Raw genomic sequence first — 15,167 nt, 5'->3', positions numbered from 1 at the left:
TATAGTTAAATATGAATTTAGAGGAGCCTAATAGACCAGATTAGAGTCTGATTTTCCTGTCAGAGTTAACAGTTTGTGTATTTTTAGCCTGTGAATCTGTAATACTACATGAACTGTATCCTTTAAAACTGCACCTGTGACGTCTGTCTGCTTTTAGAAACGTGGACATGATTGTAGAACTCGATGACAGAAATGCTACGTGACTTTTCAATCAGCAGAAAGCATCTGACCGCACCACAAATGAAATCCAGCAAATAGTCACGTCCTACCGCAGCAGTTAAGATTTGGATGATTATCTGTTTTTGAGCTGCAGCGAAAGTAAAACGTTCACTTCACTGTTCAGGTTCAGATCGAAACAAGGGCTGATTGTAGGCGTATAATTAATTCAGCTGTTTAAATCGTGTCATTGTGGACGCAAAGTTTCTCTCAGACCGATCAAAACTTGGACAGACACTTGTGGGTTTAACATTTATGGTTCTTAAACAGACAATCTGAGCCAATTAATGAGAAATAAACAACACTTCTGGAAGCTGATCAACAGCAACAGTGCTGCTATAATGAACAAATCCCACCTCACTTAACAACACTAACACCACTCTTTATTTCTTCTTTATAACGTTTCAGAAAATAATGTGGAACCATTAAATCCTTTTATACATGGACTCTGATTTAGAGATATTTACATTTTCTTAAAGAGACTGAAACATCTGAACATTAATAGTTGCTTTTGTTTATGCGATGAAGAAGAAGAAGTGAGGTTGTTGTGGTTGTTGAGAGGATTGTTTCTGACGTGAGCCGTCTCTCATACAGACAGAAAACTAATCAGGCAAACAGAGAAAACTCGCTTAAATACAAACTAAACTCTTAAATAACATTCGTTACATCAGTGAGTGGAAACCCTGAGAGTCAAGTGAGGAAAGAAAAACCGTCTGATATAAATTGTTTTCTCTCCTTTCTTTAGTCATAAAGTTCTTTCATTTTTTTCATCTGTGAAAACAGGCGAGTGTCACAACGACAAAACAAAACAACAAAAACAATGAAGGAACGAGTTTTGTGCCAGGAATAAATAAAAAGAAAGATGAAATGTCAAAAAATGAAGGTGAAATGTCAAAATGTCTGGAATAAAGTTCCAAGAATATTTCAACTTTATTTCAACTTCATTCTCATAACACAAAATAAAATAAAAAATCTTCCTCCTCTCATTTATTTTTTCTGATCCCTTAAAGTTCAACTTTACTCTCGACTCTTGACTTTAGTCTTGAAATGCAAAGAAAAAATAATGTGGCTGCAATGCTGCATCATAAGTCAAACAGATTATCGCGGCAAAACCCGTTTCAACCTGTTCTTAAACGCAGGAATGAAAGAAAACAATTAAAATGAGATTTTCTTTTTTCCTCGCTTGACTCTCAGGACTTCATCAAGTCGAAGCCAGATGCTTTTTTGTTTCCTATTTCTCACCAATGTGACGCCAAACAGCTACAAACCTACTCAAATCAACACTAACGGCAGATATTAATGTACGGCATAAACAAAATCATCAAAAAAAAAAAGGGGCTTTTTTTGTCTGTGTGAGGCAGGTTTGTCTTCACGTCACCAGAAGCAGAATCATCTGCGTGTGTGAAATTCAAAATCCTCTGTATGATCGTGATCGGACAGCTGACCTGAAACACCAAAAAACCCTGGATTTTAACGAGGAGAGAGTGGAGGACTAGGGTTAGACCGATATATACTGGTGCGCAAATACTGAGCTTAAATCTTAAATATTTAGTTTTAGTGCCTCGTAGTGTAAACGCTGCTCTTTTCCGCCTTAACCAGAACAAACGTCCAGCAGAAACACCGTCTCTTATGGAATAATTCTACTAAAAATGATCAGATTTACTCATTTTAATAAGTGCTACAAATACAAAATTGAAAAAATATCAGTATCAGACCCATATCGGTTGAACCCTAGTGAGAAGATGCAAAGCCACAGGTGTAAAGATGCAAATATACACATACATACAGTTTTGCATAAACTCTATGTACAGACATTATGTGTGTTGGGACTAGATTTGGCAACCAGGCTGAGAAAAAGTTGTTTCTCATGAATAAGGCATGCCATGGAAGGTGGCCCTGTGTGACTCGGCAGCGTTTTATTCACCTCCTCACACTCGGCTGGACGCAGTTTGTTTCCCCAAAATGTTTTCCCAGAATTCTTGCTGAATTTTCGAGCGGTCTGTTGAGGGCGTTTTACTCACGACAGGCTCTGAAAGTTTGATTTTCCTGGATTATTATTATTTTTTTTAAATTCCTTTGTGATCCCGCGCGGGCGACCTCGCCAGGAGCCGTCTGCTGTGATGTCATCACTTGGCGACCGCCGCCCGCAGCTGCGATGCGGGAGCGTTCAGAAGCAGCGCCGGATCGCTCCTCCAAGGCATGACATCATCATCGACATGAAGCGCGTTAAGTCTGCTGGCACGGCCCGTCTCCGTGATGTCACAACCGCCCGCTGTGATGTCGTACCCCATGCTCCAATGACCGGAAGCCTCGTGCATCAGTTCCATCGTTGTCCCGTCAGATGTTTGACAGTCGTCGGCCGCGGGTGGCGCCCAGTGAGGCTCGCAGCCTCGGCTCTCTGGCTCTGTGGAAGAAAACAAAACGATCTTCAGAGGTGGAAACGCAGCTTGTTTAAAAGTTTTGGGTAGATTTGTATGAATCCTTTAAATGATACAAAAGTTTGTAATATTATGTGCAGCATTACCTCTATTTGGCTTATAAGTAATAGTGATATAACACCCCTCGATGTGAGAGGAAGGTGGGAATCGCGAGAAAGTTTTGACAAAGACACAGAGCGTCCCTGTACCCGACTCCCACCTGCCTGACTGAGAGCTGCTGGCTGAGATTCCTCTGAGCAGCGTGCACGGGGATAAATTACAGTATAACAGATTTGTTTATGTTTCTCACTGTCCTCCTGATGGTCTGAGTAACTCATTAGATTTGTCGCTTGTTCATAACAAAACCTTTTACAAACGTAGTGCAGAAATCTTTGTGTCTGTTGTTGCTCAACACTCTGACTGTGTCTCAACAACAGTTGCATGGATTCACATGACGTCACGTCTGAGTGAGGAACCACTGACTGAGATCTGAGAGACAAACCTGTAGTGTTCGTTGAAGTCCAGTCTGAAGCTGAGGAAACGCAGACTCTCATCTGAGCTGGTCATCAGCAGCACCAGGAACTGCTGGACGATGCTCTGAAACAAAGAGAGGGAGGCGCTGATGTAAGATTCTGTAAACGCTGATGAGCAGAATGCAAACGACAGACAGAGGCTCCGGCTCGTACCTGGTAGAAGTGGGTGAGGATGCGGAGCTGGGAGCGCATCTTTGGTATGGTTTCCTGGAACTCCTGAATCCTCTTCTTCTCCTCCGCTTCCTGTTCGGCCGTCACTCCCCACTGACCCTGAATCAACAGGAGAGCATCACACATTTAGCTGCTTGTATGTTCCCGCTCTTCTTCTCTCTGTATTCAGCTCATCCTCTTCCTACCTCCTCCTCTCTCTGCCGCTTTTTCTCCTCGTACTGCAGTCGGAGGGCGAGTTCCTCCAGAGCCGAGCGGTACAGGGAGTCCTGGGCGCTCTGGAACTCGATGATCTGGTCAAATATGGCCCTCAGCTGGTTCAGGAGAGACTGGACGGACACAGAAAACAGTTCAAGGAAGAGTCGGGGTTTATTAAGCTTTTTAAAGAGTAAAGCTGAATCGTTCCATTTCAAGTAATAAAAGATTTTAAAAAAGAGGATATTCAAGCATATTCCTAACCTTGAAAATTTAACAGTTAAAGCATTTTCCAAACTTTATTGACCTAAAAACTAACTAACATCATGTCATTTTTTTCTGTAATTGTGTGTGTGTGTGTGTGTGTGTGTGTGTGTGTGTGTGTGTGTGTGTGTGTGTGTGTGTGTGTTACCCTGCTGTTGTTGTCCAGCAGACATCTGGAGATGATTGTGTCGAGGAAGACTTCGTGCGCGGCGATGATGTGGTCGAGGTCCTGAGCCTGCTGCACTTTGTTCCACAGCTCGTCCCAGGAGCACTCCAGCACCTATACACACACACACACACACAAACACACAAACACACAAACACACAAACACACACACACACACACACACACACACACACACACACACACACACACACAAACTTTACCAAAGCTATATGGCTTTGTCCTTTTATTAAAAATCAGATATCACACAGTCACTGATGCTGGCGCCTCTCCGCCCACAGTCAATATGTTTTTCTTAGAATTCTTATAATTATTTGATCAGATGTTATTTACTGACTTATTTACTGGACAGTAGAACCCGCTATTTAATCAGCCGAAGAGCTGCTGTCCCATCGAAAAAACTAAATCATTATCCTGACTTTCAGACCGGTTTGGACTTGAACCAGCAACCCTCTGAGATAAGTTAACCTCACCAACGTGCTGTAGATCAGAGTCATGCGGTGTTGCGTTTAACAGACGCAGCACATCTCCTCCTGCTGTAATTACCACTGTTTTTACTGATGTTTTACAGCCTGTGACAGCAGCAGCACTGCTAATGGTCTGACCTCGAAGGTGATGTAGTACTGCATCTGGTGGATGAAGTGGACCATCTCGGAGGCCAGGATGTGACACTGGTGCAGCACGCCGGACAACTCTGGACGGGGAAAGAGCACAGCAGCAGGTAAAATTACAACAAGACCCTGACTACCTTTTTAAGAAGACTCAAATATTTATTTATGCATGTTTGAAATGCACTTTTACTATAAATCTGAAACAAAACAAGTGTCAAATCTTTTTATCCAATATATATTATGCAATTAACCAAATTTAATCAAACTGTAGCCGCCACATGTTTACACGTGACTCACTGAAGTAGAATAAATCACATCTGTGTGGGAAAAATATGAAAATTAAAATGGAGAAAACTCCGGTGTGTGTGAGTGTTTAAGCACCAGGCATGGTTTTGAGCAGCTTGGCGTTACACATCTGTCCCTTCCAGATGTCAGTCAGAGTGTACTCCATCCTCTTGGCCCTCCACAGGAAGTTAAACACCCGCAGGTAGTGGCCCATACACTCCCTCGTAAACACCTGAACACACACACACAGATTCATTTATGTATCAATAGCAAAGGATCTGCAGAGACAGAAACACACACGGTGTGTTGGGAAGTGTATCGAAAGTGTGTGTGATACCGTAGCAATGGGTCCATCAACATGGTAGTCCAGACTGAAGACATCCCAGCCTGTATCACCAGGAGACACCTCCAGCAGGCGGACGTCCAGCCTCTTGAGGATCTCCGCGTTGTCAAACTGGGCGTTTGTGGCTCTGACCGCCGTCTCCAAGATCCCAGTCAGGTTGTGTTGGTACAAAGTGGTGGCAGGACGCGCCAACTCCGGTCTGGGACAAAAGAATCAGGAGACGTTAAGATCAAACTTTACTTGTGTGATAAAAGGGGAGACATATTGAGAGTGTGTCTCTAACTTGAGCAGGTCCATCAGGTGTCTGATGAAGTCTCCCTGGCCCAGCAGCAGGTATCTCCTCATGGCCTGCAGGTGCTCCAGCAGCAGGTAGTTGCGGTTGAGGACGTCCAGCAGGTATTTGCTGGTGTCAAAGTAGGCGGCGTCGATCTTCTCCTGAAACGCCCCCTCCAGGTCTGACAGCAGCTCCGCAGCTACGAGACAGACACATGAAAAAGGTTTTATAACTGGGACTTGAATGAGTTTGAATAACTAGAAAATAAATATTACTGCTGTTAAACACGGACGAACAAAATGGAAAACAAAAGCAAGGCAAGAACAAAAATATGACTGTGAGGGTCAACAACACGTCCTCTCTTTGTCCACCAGGACCTCTGGAGAAGACGAGAGCGTGACGTCCTTCAGCAGATACAGTAAAAGCTCCAGATCAAACTGGTCCAATGAAGTCCTGCAGACTGAATCAATAGAATATGGCTAAGTATACCTCTTCCCTCTTCATCGTCAGAGGGAGAGGAGGACGAGGCCGGCGAGCGGTAAGAGCATCGATCACTGCCAGTCCACCGGCCTACGTCAATAGCACAATATCAATACGCCGAGGACGAAACTAAAAGGAGGCTTCTTATTGGTCATTGATGTCATTAGTACGCTTGATTGAAAAAGAAAACTGAAAAAGAAAGAAAACAAAACAATAAAGAGGACCAATAAAGCCATCAGCTTTCATGTGTTCAGCAGATTGTACTGCGGCTTTGGACTGAGATTTTTTTTAGAGATAATATTCCAAAGAAAATCCTAATTATGCCCAGAAACCCAAGGACAGATACAAACATGCTGAGAAACTGTTTCACTGTAAACTAGAGAAGCGTGACAGAACATGACAGACAAACTGAGACTCTCACCGTCTTTGGGCGTGTCCGCAGACTTGGACGCGGGCGTGATTTTGCCGGGCGGCGTTCTGTCATGACAGACCTGATGCAGGAAGTTGATGGATTTACCGATCAGCAGAACCTGGAAGGCAGAGAGACACAGAGAGATAACGAGTCGATGTGACTTCAGGTAAACAGCAGCCTGGAGGTCATATTTAATCTGCAATCATCACGTTGTCATTAATGTGTGTGTCAACAGGCTGATACCTGCGTGGTGAACGCTGACGGATAAATAACTAATAAAAACTGTTGAAAAATGCTTCTAGAAGAAAGTAAAAGTAAAATACAAAGTAAAGTGTGACACCGTCTTCAAACAGATTTTAACTGACCTTTTGATCACCCTACTTTTCAGAATGTGTGACAGTGTGTGTGTGTGTGTGTGTGTGTGTGTGTGTGTGTGTGTGTGTGTGTGTGTGTACCTTGCGGGCCTGGTCCATGGTGATGAAAGAGGGGATCATTGACTTCCTGAGGGAGTACTTGTCGTGCCACAGACGATCTGTCTTCACGTTGGGGTCCGACGCTACGAAGAACTGCGCACACAGAAACAGTTTGACACACAGCGGGAAGTTTGAAACGCGTCTACGTGAAGCCCTCAGCCTAATGAAACTTTCTACGAGGAGAGTCAAACGGCGAGTAAACGTCTGTATGGACGGAGCGTGCAGTCCACTGCAGAGGTTTTCCTCCTTTGTCACATTCACTTAGATCGTCCATTTACTTCCACTTACAGCAGCTTCCTAATGGGCGCGCTGAGGGCCGCGTTCTCTATGTTCTCCATGTACACTGATACATTTTTGACTCCAACTGTCAGCGTCACTATGAATCAGGTCTCTACCGAGCACTTTAACAGGCTATTAGCTGAAACAAGAGACGGCCAAAGATTTCACTGCAGAAACCACGAGGCTGAGCTTCAAAATCCAGCTTGAATATAAAGAAATTGATTAGTTACATTACTATAAAAAAGTTTTAGGTTGTGGTGAATATGCAAATAAATGATCACTTATTTTCAGCTGAAACGTCTCATTTTTACTCCACACTGATCTGCGTTGTTTATTGTGTGTACGTGCGTGATTTCCTGGGTAATTTCCTTCCTGACAGGTGCGATAACTTTGCCTCTGTGTTCTTAAACGAAGCACTTAAACCGACCAAAGTCCGCTGATGTTTAATGGTTAATGCCGGACACATAAATAGTGTGAGTAAGAAGGAAACAGAAAGAGAGAGAGAGAGAGAGAGAGAGGGCAGGGAGAAGTAAAGGAGAAACATCCATCACCAGCCTCTCCATTACACTCCTCTCATCGCTCCTCATTTAAGAAGCTGTCCTGCCTCTCCTTCTCTTTCTTTATTTCTCTCCTCTCAGTAATGTTCCCTCTCATTGGGGTCAAACAGCAGAGCAGTGGGACAGAACAATGTTCCAGTAAATTCCTCTCCAAAGCAGGACGCAACTCTCTTGTTAAACTTCACACCGAAGCGCCGTATTCAAGGCTGATTAAAGGTGTGTGTGTGTGTGTGTGTGTGTGTGTACCTCGTGGTAGGTGTCTTCCAGCTCTCCGTCATAGATCCACCTGTACAGGAAGTTGAGGATGGGGTGTGACACCAGGCTGAGGATGTGTTGGACCAGCGCTCTCATCTGCGGGTCGCCCGTCTTCCCGTAAGAGTGGACAGCTGAGGCCAGCTCGCCTCCTTTACGACCTGAAACAAGAAGAGCGAAACAAACACTCACTCAGCTAAAACTGTTGTTTTCTCGATTAGATGATGAGTTGTTGGCTCTATAAAATGATGGAAAACTGAAAAATGTCGATCCTCAAATGTCTTGTTCTGTCCACAACCAAAAGATATTCAGTTTGTAAGGTAAAGAACTACACTATCCAACTATAGAAAACTGTAAACTGCTGTTTTTATGTTTCCAAAACCAAACGCAGCAGAGATGCACGCTACCAAACCAACCTTGGCAGAAGTCGACGAGTGCCGCCAGCGTTTTGAGTCGAACTTTGGGGTCGTACATCCAGACCAGGAGCCTCCTGAGAGTCAGACTGCTCTCTGAGCAAACGTTCACACCCTGCTCATCCTCCACCTGCAACTGTAACACACACCGGAAATCAGTTTATATGAAATGATTGTTATCTGTCGCAACATTTGAAGAGTTCTTTAGTTATACACTTGTTTAAACCTGAAGTGATTCACATTTTCAGGAGGGGGATTTCATTATCCACTATCTTTTCTATTCTATGACCCTCAGAAGATCTTTTGTCTCTGTGAGCGTTCATCTGTCTCTGCTCTGTGTACCTGAGAGTGGAGGACGGACAGTAACCTGTAGTACTCCTTCAGCTCCTGGTGAAGCGAGGCACAGAAGCTCTGAAAGGACACAGAGAGGACAAGATGCAAAAGGAGCGCGTCCCCCAGAGGATGATGATGAATACGTTACAGCGAACGCAGACACGCACCTGTCCGACCAGTCCGAAGGCCCGGTCGAGGCTCCTGGCGTCAGTGTACTTCCTGACTTTGTTGTGGAGCCAGCCGAGCTCGGCCAGTCTGCTGCTGGTGTCTCTCAGGGACTTGCACAGCACCACCTGGTGAGACACGGCACACATTACAACACACACGTCCAGGAGGAGCTACATCCCGTGTCTGTTTATTCATGTGACAAACAGGAAATGTTTAAATTATAACACAACAGAGGAAATGGTGAGCCTGACGGAGTTACTTGATGCCGCCTCGCTGCAGCAGCAGGTTTATTTTCCAGCTCACGTTTAAAGACGCATTAAATCTTTTATCTGTTTAACAAAACCTCTTATCCAGAGAGCTGCACTCAGAGAAGTTAAATGGCCAAAATATCTCCATCAGGACGGTGACAGCAGGCTGACCACAAGTCTATGTTTAGCACCACCGAGAGAGTGAGGGGACAGGTTACATCTGAGGCCTTCTATCAATAATACGAGTGAGGAAGAGGAGGAGGAGGAGGGAGTATAAGGAATTGACAGGACGGAGAAAAGAAAAGAGAAAAGAGAGGTCGATGTGGCTCGGAGCCAAAGAGCTTCGTATTGATCTGTTGAATCTTTCTTTTAAAGTCCAATCAACAACAATAGTCTTGATATCATATCATCCACTCTGAATATCTCTGTCTAATAAGAAAGACTGTCCAACACCGTCTTCTCCAAAAGAAGACAGTGAGCAGCAGTGAACTACACATAATTAAAGTAGTAGTTTAAATACTTTTTGCAGCATTTTATTCATATTTGTGTCTGCAAGGAATGTTTTTTTATTCTACAGTTGCTCTCTACTGTAATTAAAACCCCTTTAACCAGCCTCACCCCCTGTTTCTGTCATCCTGACACTATGAAGACATGCCCAGGCAGTCATTCATCAGGGAACCACCAGCACAAACTTGACCTGTGTGTGTTGCATGCCTGAAAGCCAGGGTGTGTTTTTGCTGTCTTAAAAAAAGGTGCAACAAAAATGCAGCTGGTAAACGTTTGTTTGATACTAAAAACCTGAACTGTCATCCTGGACTGAGATAAGAGATGAAGATTCTGTAATGAGGCCTGTGAACTGTCCTGCCGGGTTCCTCTGGGTGATGTGTGCCACCTGCTGAACTGTTTAGTCTATTAAAAGCTTTACAGGGACAGATGCATTCAGGTACCTTGCCGTCTATTTTGTAGCAGTTATCCTGGGCGCTCATCTTGATGAACTTGCCATCGATTCCCTGGAAGACGTAGAGGATGTCCCGCACCAGCGCCGCCTCGCTGACCTCCCCTGCACCCGCAGAGGACGAGAGGACACAGAATTTACCGAACATCAGGAGCACAGTCGATACTCTCAGTTAGGAAAGACAACATCCGAGTCAGAGTGAAAGTTCAGGCAAACAACAACGCAATTTCATGTTCTTGTCAGCCTGTAAGCTGCACTGCATACAGGGACAGAGTCGGTGCGGGTCGACACGTCACTCACCGTCTCGGCGAGGACGGACCAGTCTGGCGGAGGGAGCCGGGGCTCCGGCGGGTGGGCGAGTGGCGGGCAGGGTCAGAGCGGAGGAAGGAGAGCAGCTCGCAGGAAGAGTCCAGGCCAGCCGAGAACCCAGAGTCTGAGCGGCTCCTGCTGCAGACTGAGGGGGCTGACTGAAACACACACACACACACACACACACACACACACACACACACACACACACAGATTAACAGTCATTGTTACGTTGTCAAAAGTACTAACACTTCAATACTTTCTCGATACCACATTTTTTAAACGATACAAATTTCCAGACTGAAATCTGGCTTGCAGCAAAACCAGACAGCTTAATTCATACTAGTCCAAATACTCTGCTGTGTGTTTTCCAGTGTATCAAATAGAATTCAATGCCACCAGACCTTTTTTTGTGTTTGCAGTGAGGATTTGCCCTTTCACGACTAAAAGGTGAGCGCAGACAGCTCACTGGTCATTTGTACCTGAAGGACAGCTGCATTATTAATGAGGATAAATGGAATTAAATGGCCTTCTGATGCCTCATAAAACAGATTTAGAAGAGGAGGTCGGGCAGAGAGGCGAGTTCATTTTCTGCTGCTAATTGATGCTTCCTTTATCAGGCTCCGAGTGTTTTTTTTTTTACAGGAAGGGCGTCAGACAAATAACCCGCTGTTCCCCAGAGCCTGGAGCTGCTTAAACACAGCTCACAGGTGAGAAACTGTTAAGATGTAAGTGGATTCTCTTCTTTATTATCTTAATAACTGTATACACTACATTATTAACACCTACTGTAAAAACAGATGTGGAACAGGGGCCAAACAAGCTATAATGCTGACTTGTGGTTCACAGTGGAGTTCAAGTGCATTTGGAGCTGAATTAAATTTATCCATTAAGATCCATTAAACTGCCTGCACAGTATTGATCTTACATCTCATGTACTGACAGAAAACAAAAAAACTTAAAGAAAAATTCTAAATTGTGTCTTCAACAGGTCTGTGTTTGCTTTTGTGTTTTGCGCACCCGGCCAGCAGCGACTGCGGCGTCGGCGTGGGTCCGTTCAGCGTGTAGACGCCCAGGCTGGAGATGCCGCTGGTCCCCACGCTGGCTGACAGAGCGGCGCTCCTCTCCCCGTAGCCCAGGGCCAGGCTCTGGGGCCGGGTGCAGTAGAACGGGGTGGAGTGGGCGTCCCTGGGGAGCGCCTGGGCAAAGAGGGCCCCATAGTTTCCAACCTGAGAAGGACAAGAATATGGTGAGTAAAGTGTCACCCTCATTGTTACACTTTTATTATTAACTCCGTCTGCATATCACCGGAGTAACCGCTAACTGTAGCTGCTGTTAGCTAGTTAGCTCAGTTAGCTGTGCAGCTAGTGATCCTTTTAGTAGACTCTGCCCAGATATGTAGTGTGTGTGTGTGTGTGTGTGTGTGTGTGTGTGTGTGTCTCACCCTGCTGGACGGCTTGCGAGGGTCTTCAGACAGACTGAGCAGCAAGTACAGAACAGACCAGCGATGCTTCAGAACGCTCTGTCAAACAGGAAACAACATCATCATCAGTAAAATATCACAAATTAATATTGAATGTACATAATCAATAATAATAAGTGATATGATCGATACTACATTGTACTAACCTGTGTCTGAAGCTTTCTGTGCAGCTCAGAGAACAGAGCAGCGTCTGCTTCTCTCCTCTGCTTCAACACTGCAACAACACAAAGACAAAAACTATCAGCTGAGGCGTTTAAATGCCAAAATTATAGTGGGGAAATTTCTGTGTCTACAGTTCAAAAGAATCATTTGACAGACAGGAACTTCCTGTAATTTCCTGCAAGATTTGTACAAGTTACATCACCTGTTACTAGTTTATGACCAATTTAAACATCAAAATAAGGAAATAGCGCTACCTTGGCTACAATGAAAGTCCACGGGAATTCACTATTTATGGCGCAATAAACATTTTTGGCTCTTGTGGAGTGTCTCCAGCTGAAAATGTAAAGTGGACACATGGAGCTTATATACAAAACCAGCTGACAGTGACAGAGAGGGACAGACACGGCTGCTGAGTTGGGGACAACACTACAAAGAGTAATGCACTGTAGGGGAAAGATGGAAATGAGCTCCGGGGACAGTACTTACATTCTTTCTTGATCTTCTCTGACACCAGGAACTCGTCCCGTTCGATGGTGGGGGCGTAGTTGCTGCCGATGACTCGCACTGCGTACTGAAACTGGTGGGCAACTTCAGCTGCAAGAAGAAAAAACAAGTCATGACAAAAGGTCAGAGCAAATGAGCAGCACTGAAGAAATGCAGAAATTACCGACAGTGACCAGACCCTGCTGGAACTATTTTCTTTCTACCGAACTACACCCACCAACCGTACCACTGTGCAGAAAGAAGCATGCTTCTACTCGTGGATGAGAGGCTCGTGCTCGCCACAGTGCCGGATGGAAACATTAATGGCGTCCTCCTCGGCTGAGCTGTATCCTCTCATCCATGAGTAGATGCACACTTCTTGTGTAGTTCAGCCGAAAGAAAACAGTTCCTGCCTGAAACTGCTCACAACAAGAGGGCAGACATCTCCAAAACCCTGCAGCTCACACCAAAACTATCTAGATGGATAAATAGCATCACAGGTAAAAGGAAAAATATATATTTTTGATTTTGGGTGAACTGTCGCTTTAAACTTAGGTACTAGAATACTGGTGTGAATGGGCCATTGCTTTGCTGATTGTAAATAATGGAACAAAATTATTCCTGTGGCAAACACTGATTAAAAATCACAGCTGACATGTCATGTTTAGTGTCTGATCACGGGTTTAAAGCTGCAATCACGCCAAATTGACTGTAAAACACGGGATCATGCAGATATTTTTCTGTCTATCTCTGATCAAACATGCTAACCATCCTCTGAGATGTCTGTCTGCATCCAGCAGGGGCCTTCTGCAGCTAGCAAGACACAAGCGCATCCGATATCCGTGCATGTTGGTCAGCATGAGAGCTAACTGGCTAGCAAGCTCATAAATAGCTGAAGTGAGCCGTTACCCACTTAGCAGTTAAAACAAAGCTAACGACGTGTTACACTGGCAGCTGGAAGTACCATGAAGCTGGTAAGCGGGATGTGCAGCGGTTATCCGGCCGAGCCCATTGGCTGACAGCTATGTTACGCGGACCTAGCCCCGCTACGTCCAACACAGCTAAAGCGATCCCTAACTCAGTTTATTTTTATTCTTTATTAGTGTATTCTCGGGTGCGTGCTCGTTTACTACAAAGGGCGATCGGAAATAATTAATATGCTCTCTTCAATTCGGCATATGTCCAAAAGACGAAGCAGCTTTAATTGCAGTAAGATTTCTAAGTTTTCTCCAAACTCCCATCTCAAAAACACAGAGGGTTCCGCCGGCGCAAGCACTGTAAAAAGTTTAATTAGTGTGAAAATCCGAACTGCCTGGTGTCTAAATGATAAGCCGAATTTGGCAGGCGACGATAACGATTCAGCCACTAACTTTATGTCATGTGTCGAATACGTGCGACTCGCAATGGGAAGAGCAAAAACAAAGTGCCGATTTTTTGAATGAGATTCGTTTTGACGTTTCCAGTGATGCACGTATCTGAACTAGCGCGGAGCATGCTAGCGCTAACTGATGTATCTACCTTCGCTTTTCCCCGTGATCCTGCAGCAGAGGCTCTGGAGAAGCACATTGGGTGATTTCTGGTCCAGGGTGGCCATACTGTCGTGGCTAACTCTGCGTGTGCTGCCCAATAACTGAATAAATACCACTGTATAATATGGACTAACTCCAGTCTGCAACTACGAACAACGCCATTTTGACAAGTCGAGTCAAGCTGGCGCGACGCAGGAAGAATATGACCGCAGCTAGCGCCGTATTTCCTTCAAAGTAAGAGCACTCCTTTTGCAATCACCTGCATGACTATCAGGATGAATAACAGAGGGAATACTTTCAAATATAATTCATAAGAAATACTCACATAAAAGTATACTTAACTAAAAATATATAAAATATAATATGAATCTTAAAAATATTTCACAGTCATTTAAACTGCAGCAGAAAAAGTACTATACAACTTTCACACCTTAAAATATATTTGTTTAAAACTCCCACTGAGGCAGGGAGAGAATCCCACTGAACATGTGCAGAGAAAGTGTCATCACTCTACTTTGTTTCTGACATGAGTGAGCTATCTTTGCCCCTTGATACAATTGCCCCCATTCTCCCCCAAATATTTAAAATCAATCCAAAAAGTACAATAATGAAAATAATTATTATACATAATAAATAATAAAAGCAAAACCAGATGGCATTTTAATTCCTTCTAAATCTCTCTAAATTGCATGTGTGTTCATGACTAATTTTTTTTAAAGAACATTTTAACCTTGCTTGAGTGAGGGTTTTATTTTGAAGGTGACAACCGGATGCGGTAGTTGTTGTTGTGGTAACTTTGACGCGGGTGTTTCAGCAGAACCCGCCGAAAAGCGTCTCCAGGAAACAGAGGATGGACAAATGAATGAAAACATTTCCCTGCGGAAACACAGCACCGCGGACTGTAGTTCTGACCCCTCTGACCTCACTAACAGTAAACATTTACAAAACAATCATGATACATTTATAACTTTTATTCAGTTCCGGTAACAAAAATCTATAAAACATCCCCTCATTTAATTCTTGAAGCAATAATTTTTAAAATTAAGAAAATGATTTAAAGCGTACCCATTTGCTCTATTGACAAAGTAGAGATTAGATATCAGAGAAATATAGTGTTATATAAATGTTTTTGTTTATATTT

At 44.1% G+C, this 15,167-nt stretch overlaps 1 protein-coding gene across 1 annotated transcript; it reads right to left on the bottom strand.

The window, feature by feature from the left end:
- Positions 1-1,869: 1,869 nt before the first annotated feature.
- On the bottom strand, positions 1,870-14,186 carry tubgcp3 (tubulin gamma complex component 3). The gene is made up of 22 exons (XM_084713905.1): positions 14,016-14,186; positions 12,501-12,608; positions 11,999-12,066; positions 11,814-11,891; positions 11,390-11,598; positions 10,361-10,527; positions 10,053-10,165; positions 8,857-8,982; positions 8,699-8,767; positions 8,360-8,492; positions 7,938-8,104; positions 6,838-6,948; positions 6,392-6,500; positions 5,500-5,689; positions 5,211-5,415; positions 4,970-5,105; positions 4,583-4,671; positions 3,942-4,073; positions 3,523-3,663; positions 3,320-3,436; positions 3,136-3,230; positions 1,870-2,620 (listed from the first exon to the last, which is right to left on the bottom strand). The coding sequence occupies exons 1-22, from the start codon at positions 14,089-14,091 to the stop codon at positions 2,554-2,556; spliced, it is 2,706 nt and encodes a 901-aa protein (XP_084570031.1). The 5' UTR covers positions 14,092-14,186; the 3' UTR covers positions 1,870-2,553.
- Between the last annotated feature and the right edge of the window lie 981 nt (positions 14,187-15,167).

This window comes from Lutjanus erythropterus, chromosome 24, assembly GCF_056507025.1.
Source record: "Lutjanus erythropterus isolate fLutEry1 chromosome 24, fLutEry1.hap2, whole genome shotgun sequence".
NCBI classification, from domain to species: domain Eukaryota; kingdom Metazoa; phylum Chordata; class Actinopteri; order Lutjaniformes; family Lutjanidae; genus Lutjanus; species Lutjanus erythropterus.
The sequence above is the reverse complement of the archived record's forward strand: the minus strand, read 5'-3'. Positions and strand labels throughout refer to the sequence as shown.

Bases quoted from the DNA above. Each gene is read 5' to 3' on its own strand.
- tubgcp3 (XM_084713905.1), bottom strand. From the start codon at position 14,091: ATGGCCACCCTGGACCAGAAATCACCCAATGTGCTTCTCCAGAGCCTC. The intron at 8,105-8,359 runs GTTGGTTTGGTA...TTCTTGTTTCAG, and splicing joins ACTCGTCGACTTCTGCCAAG to GTCGTAAAGGAGGCGAGCTG. The intron at 3,437-3,522 runs GTAGGAAGAGGA...CTGTTGATTCAG, and splicing joins AGCGGCAGAGAGAGGAGGAG to GGTCAGTGGGGAGTGACGGC.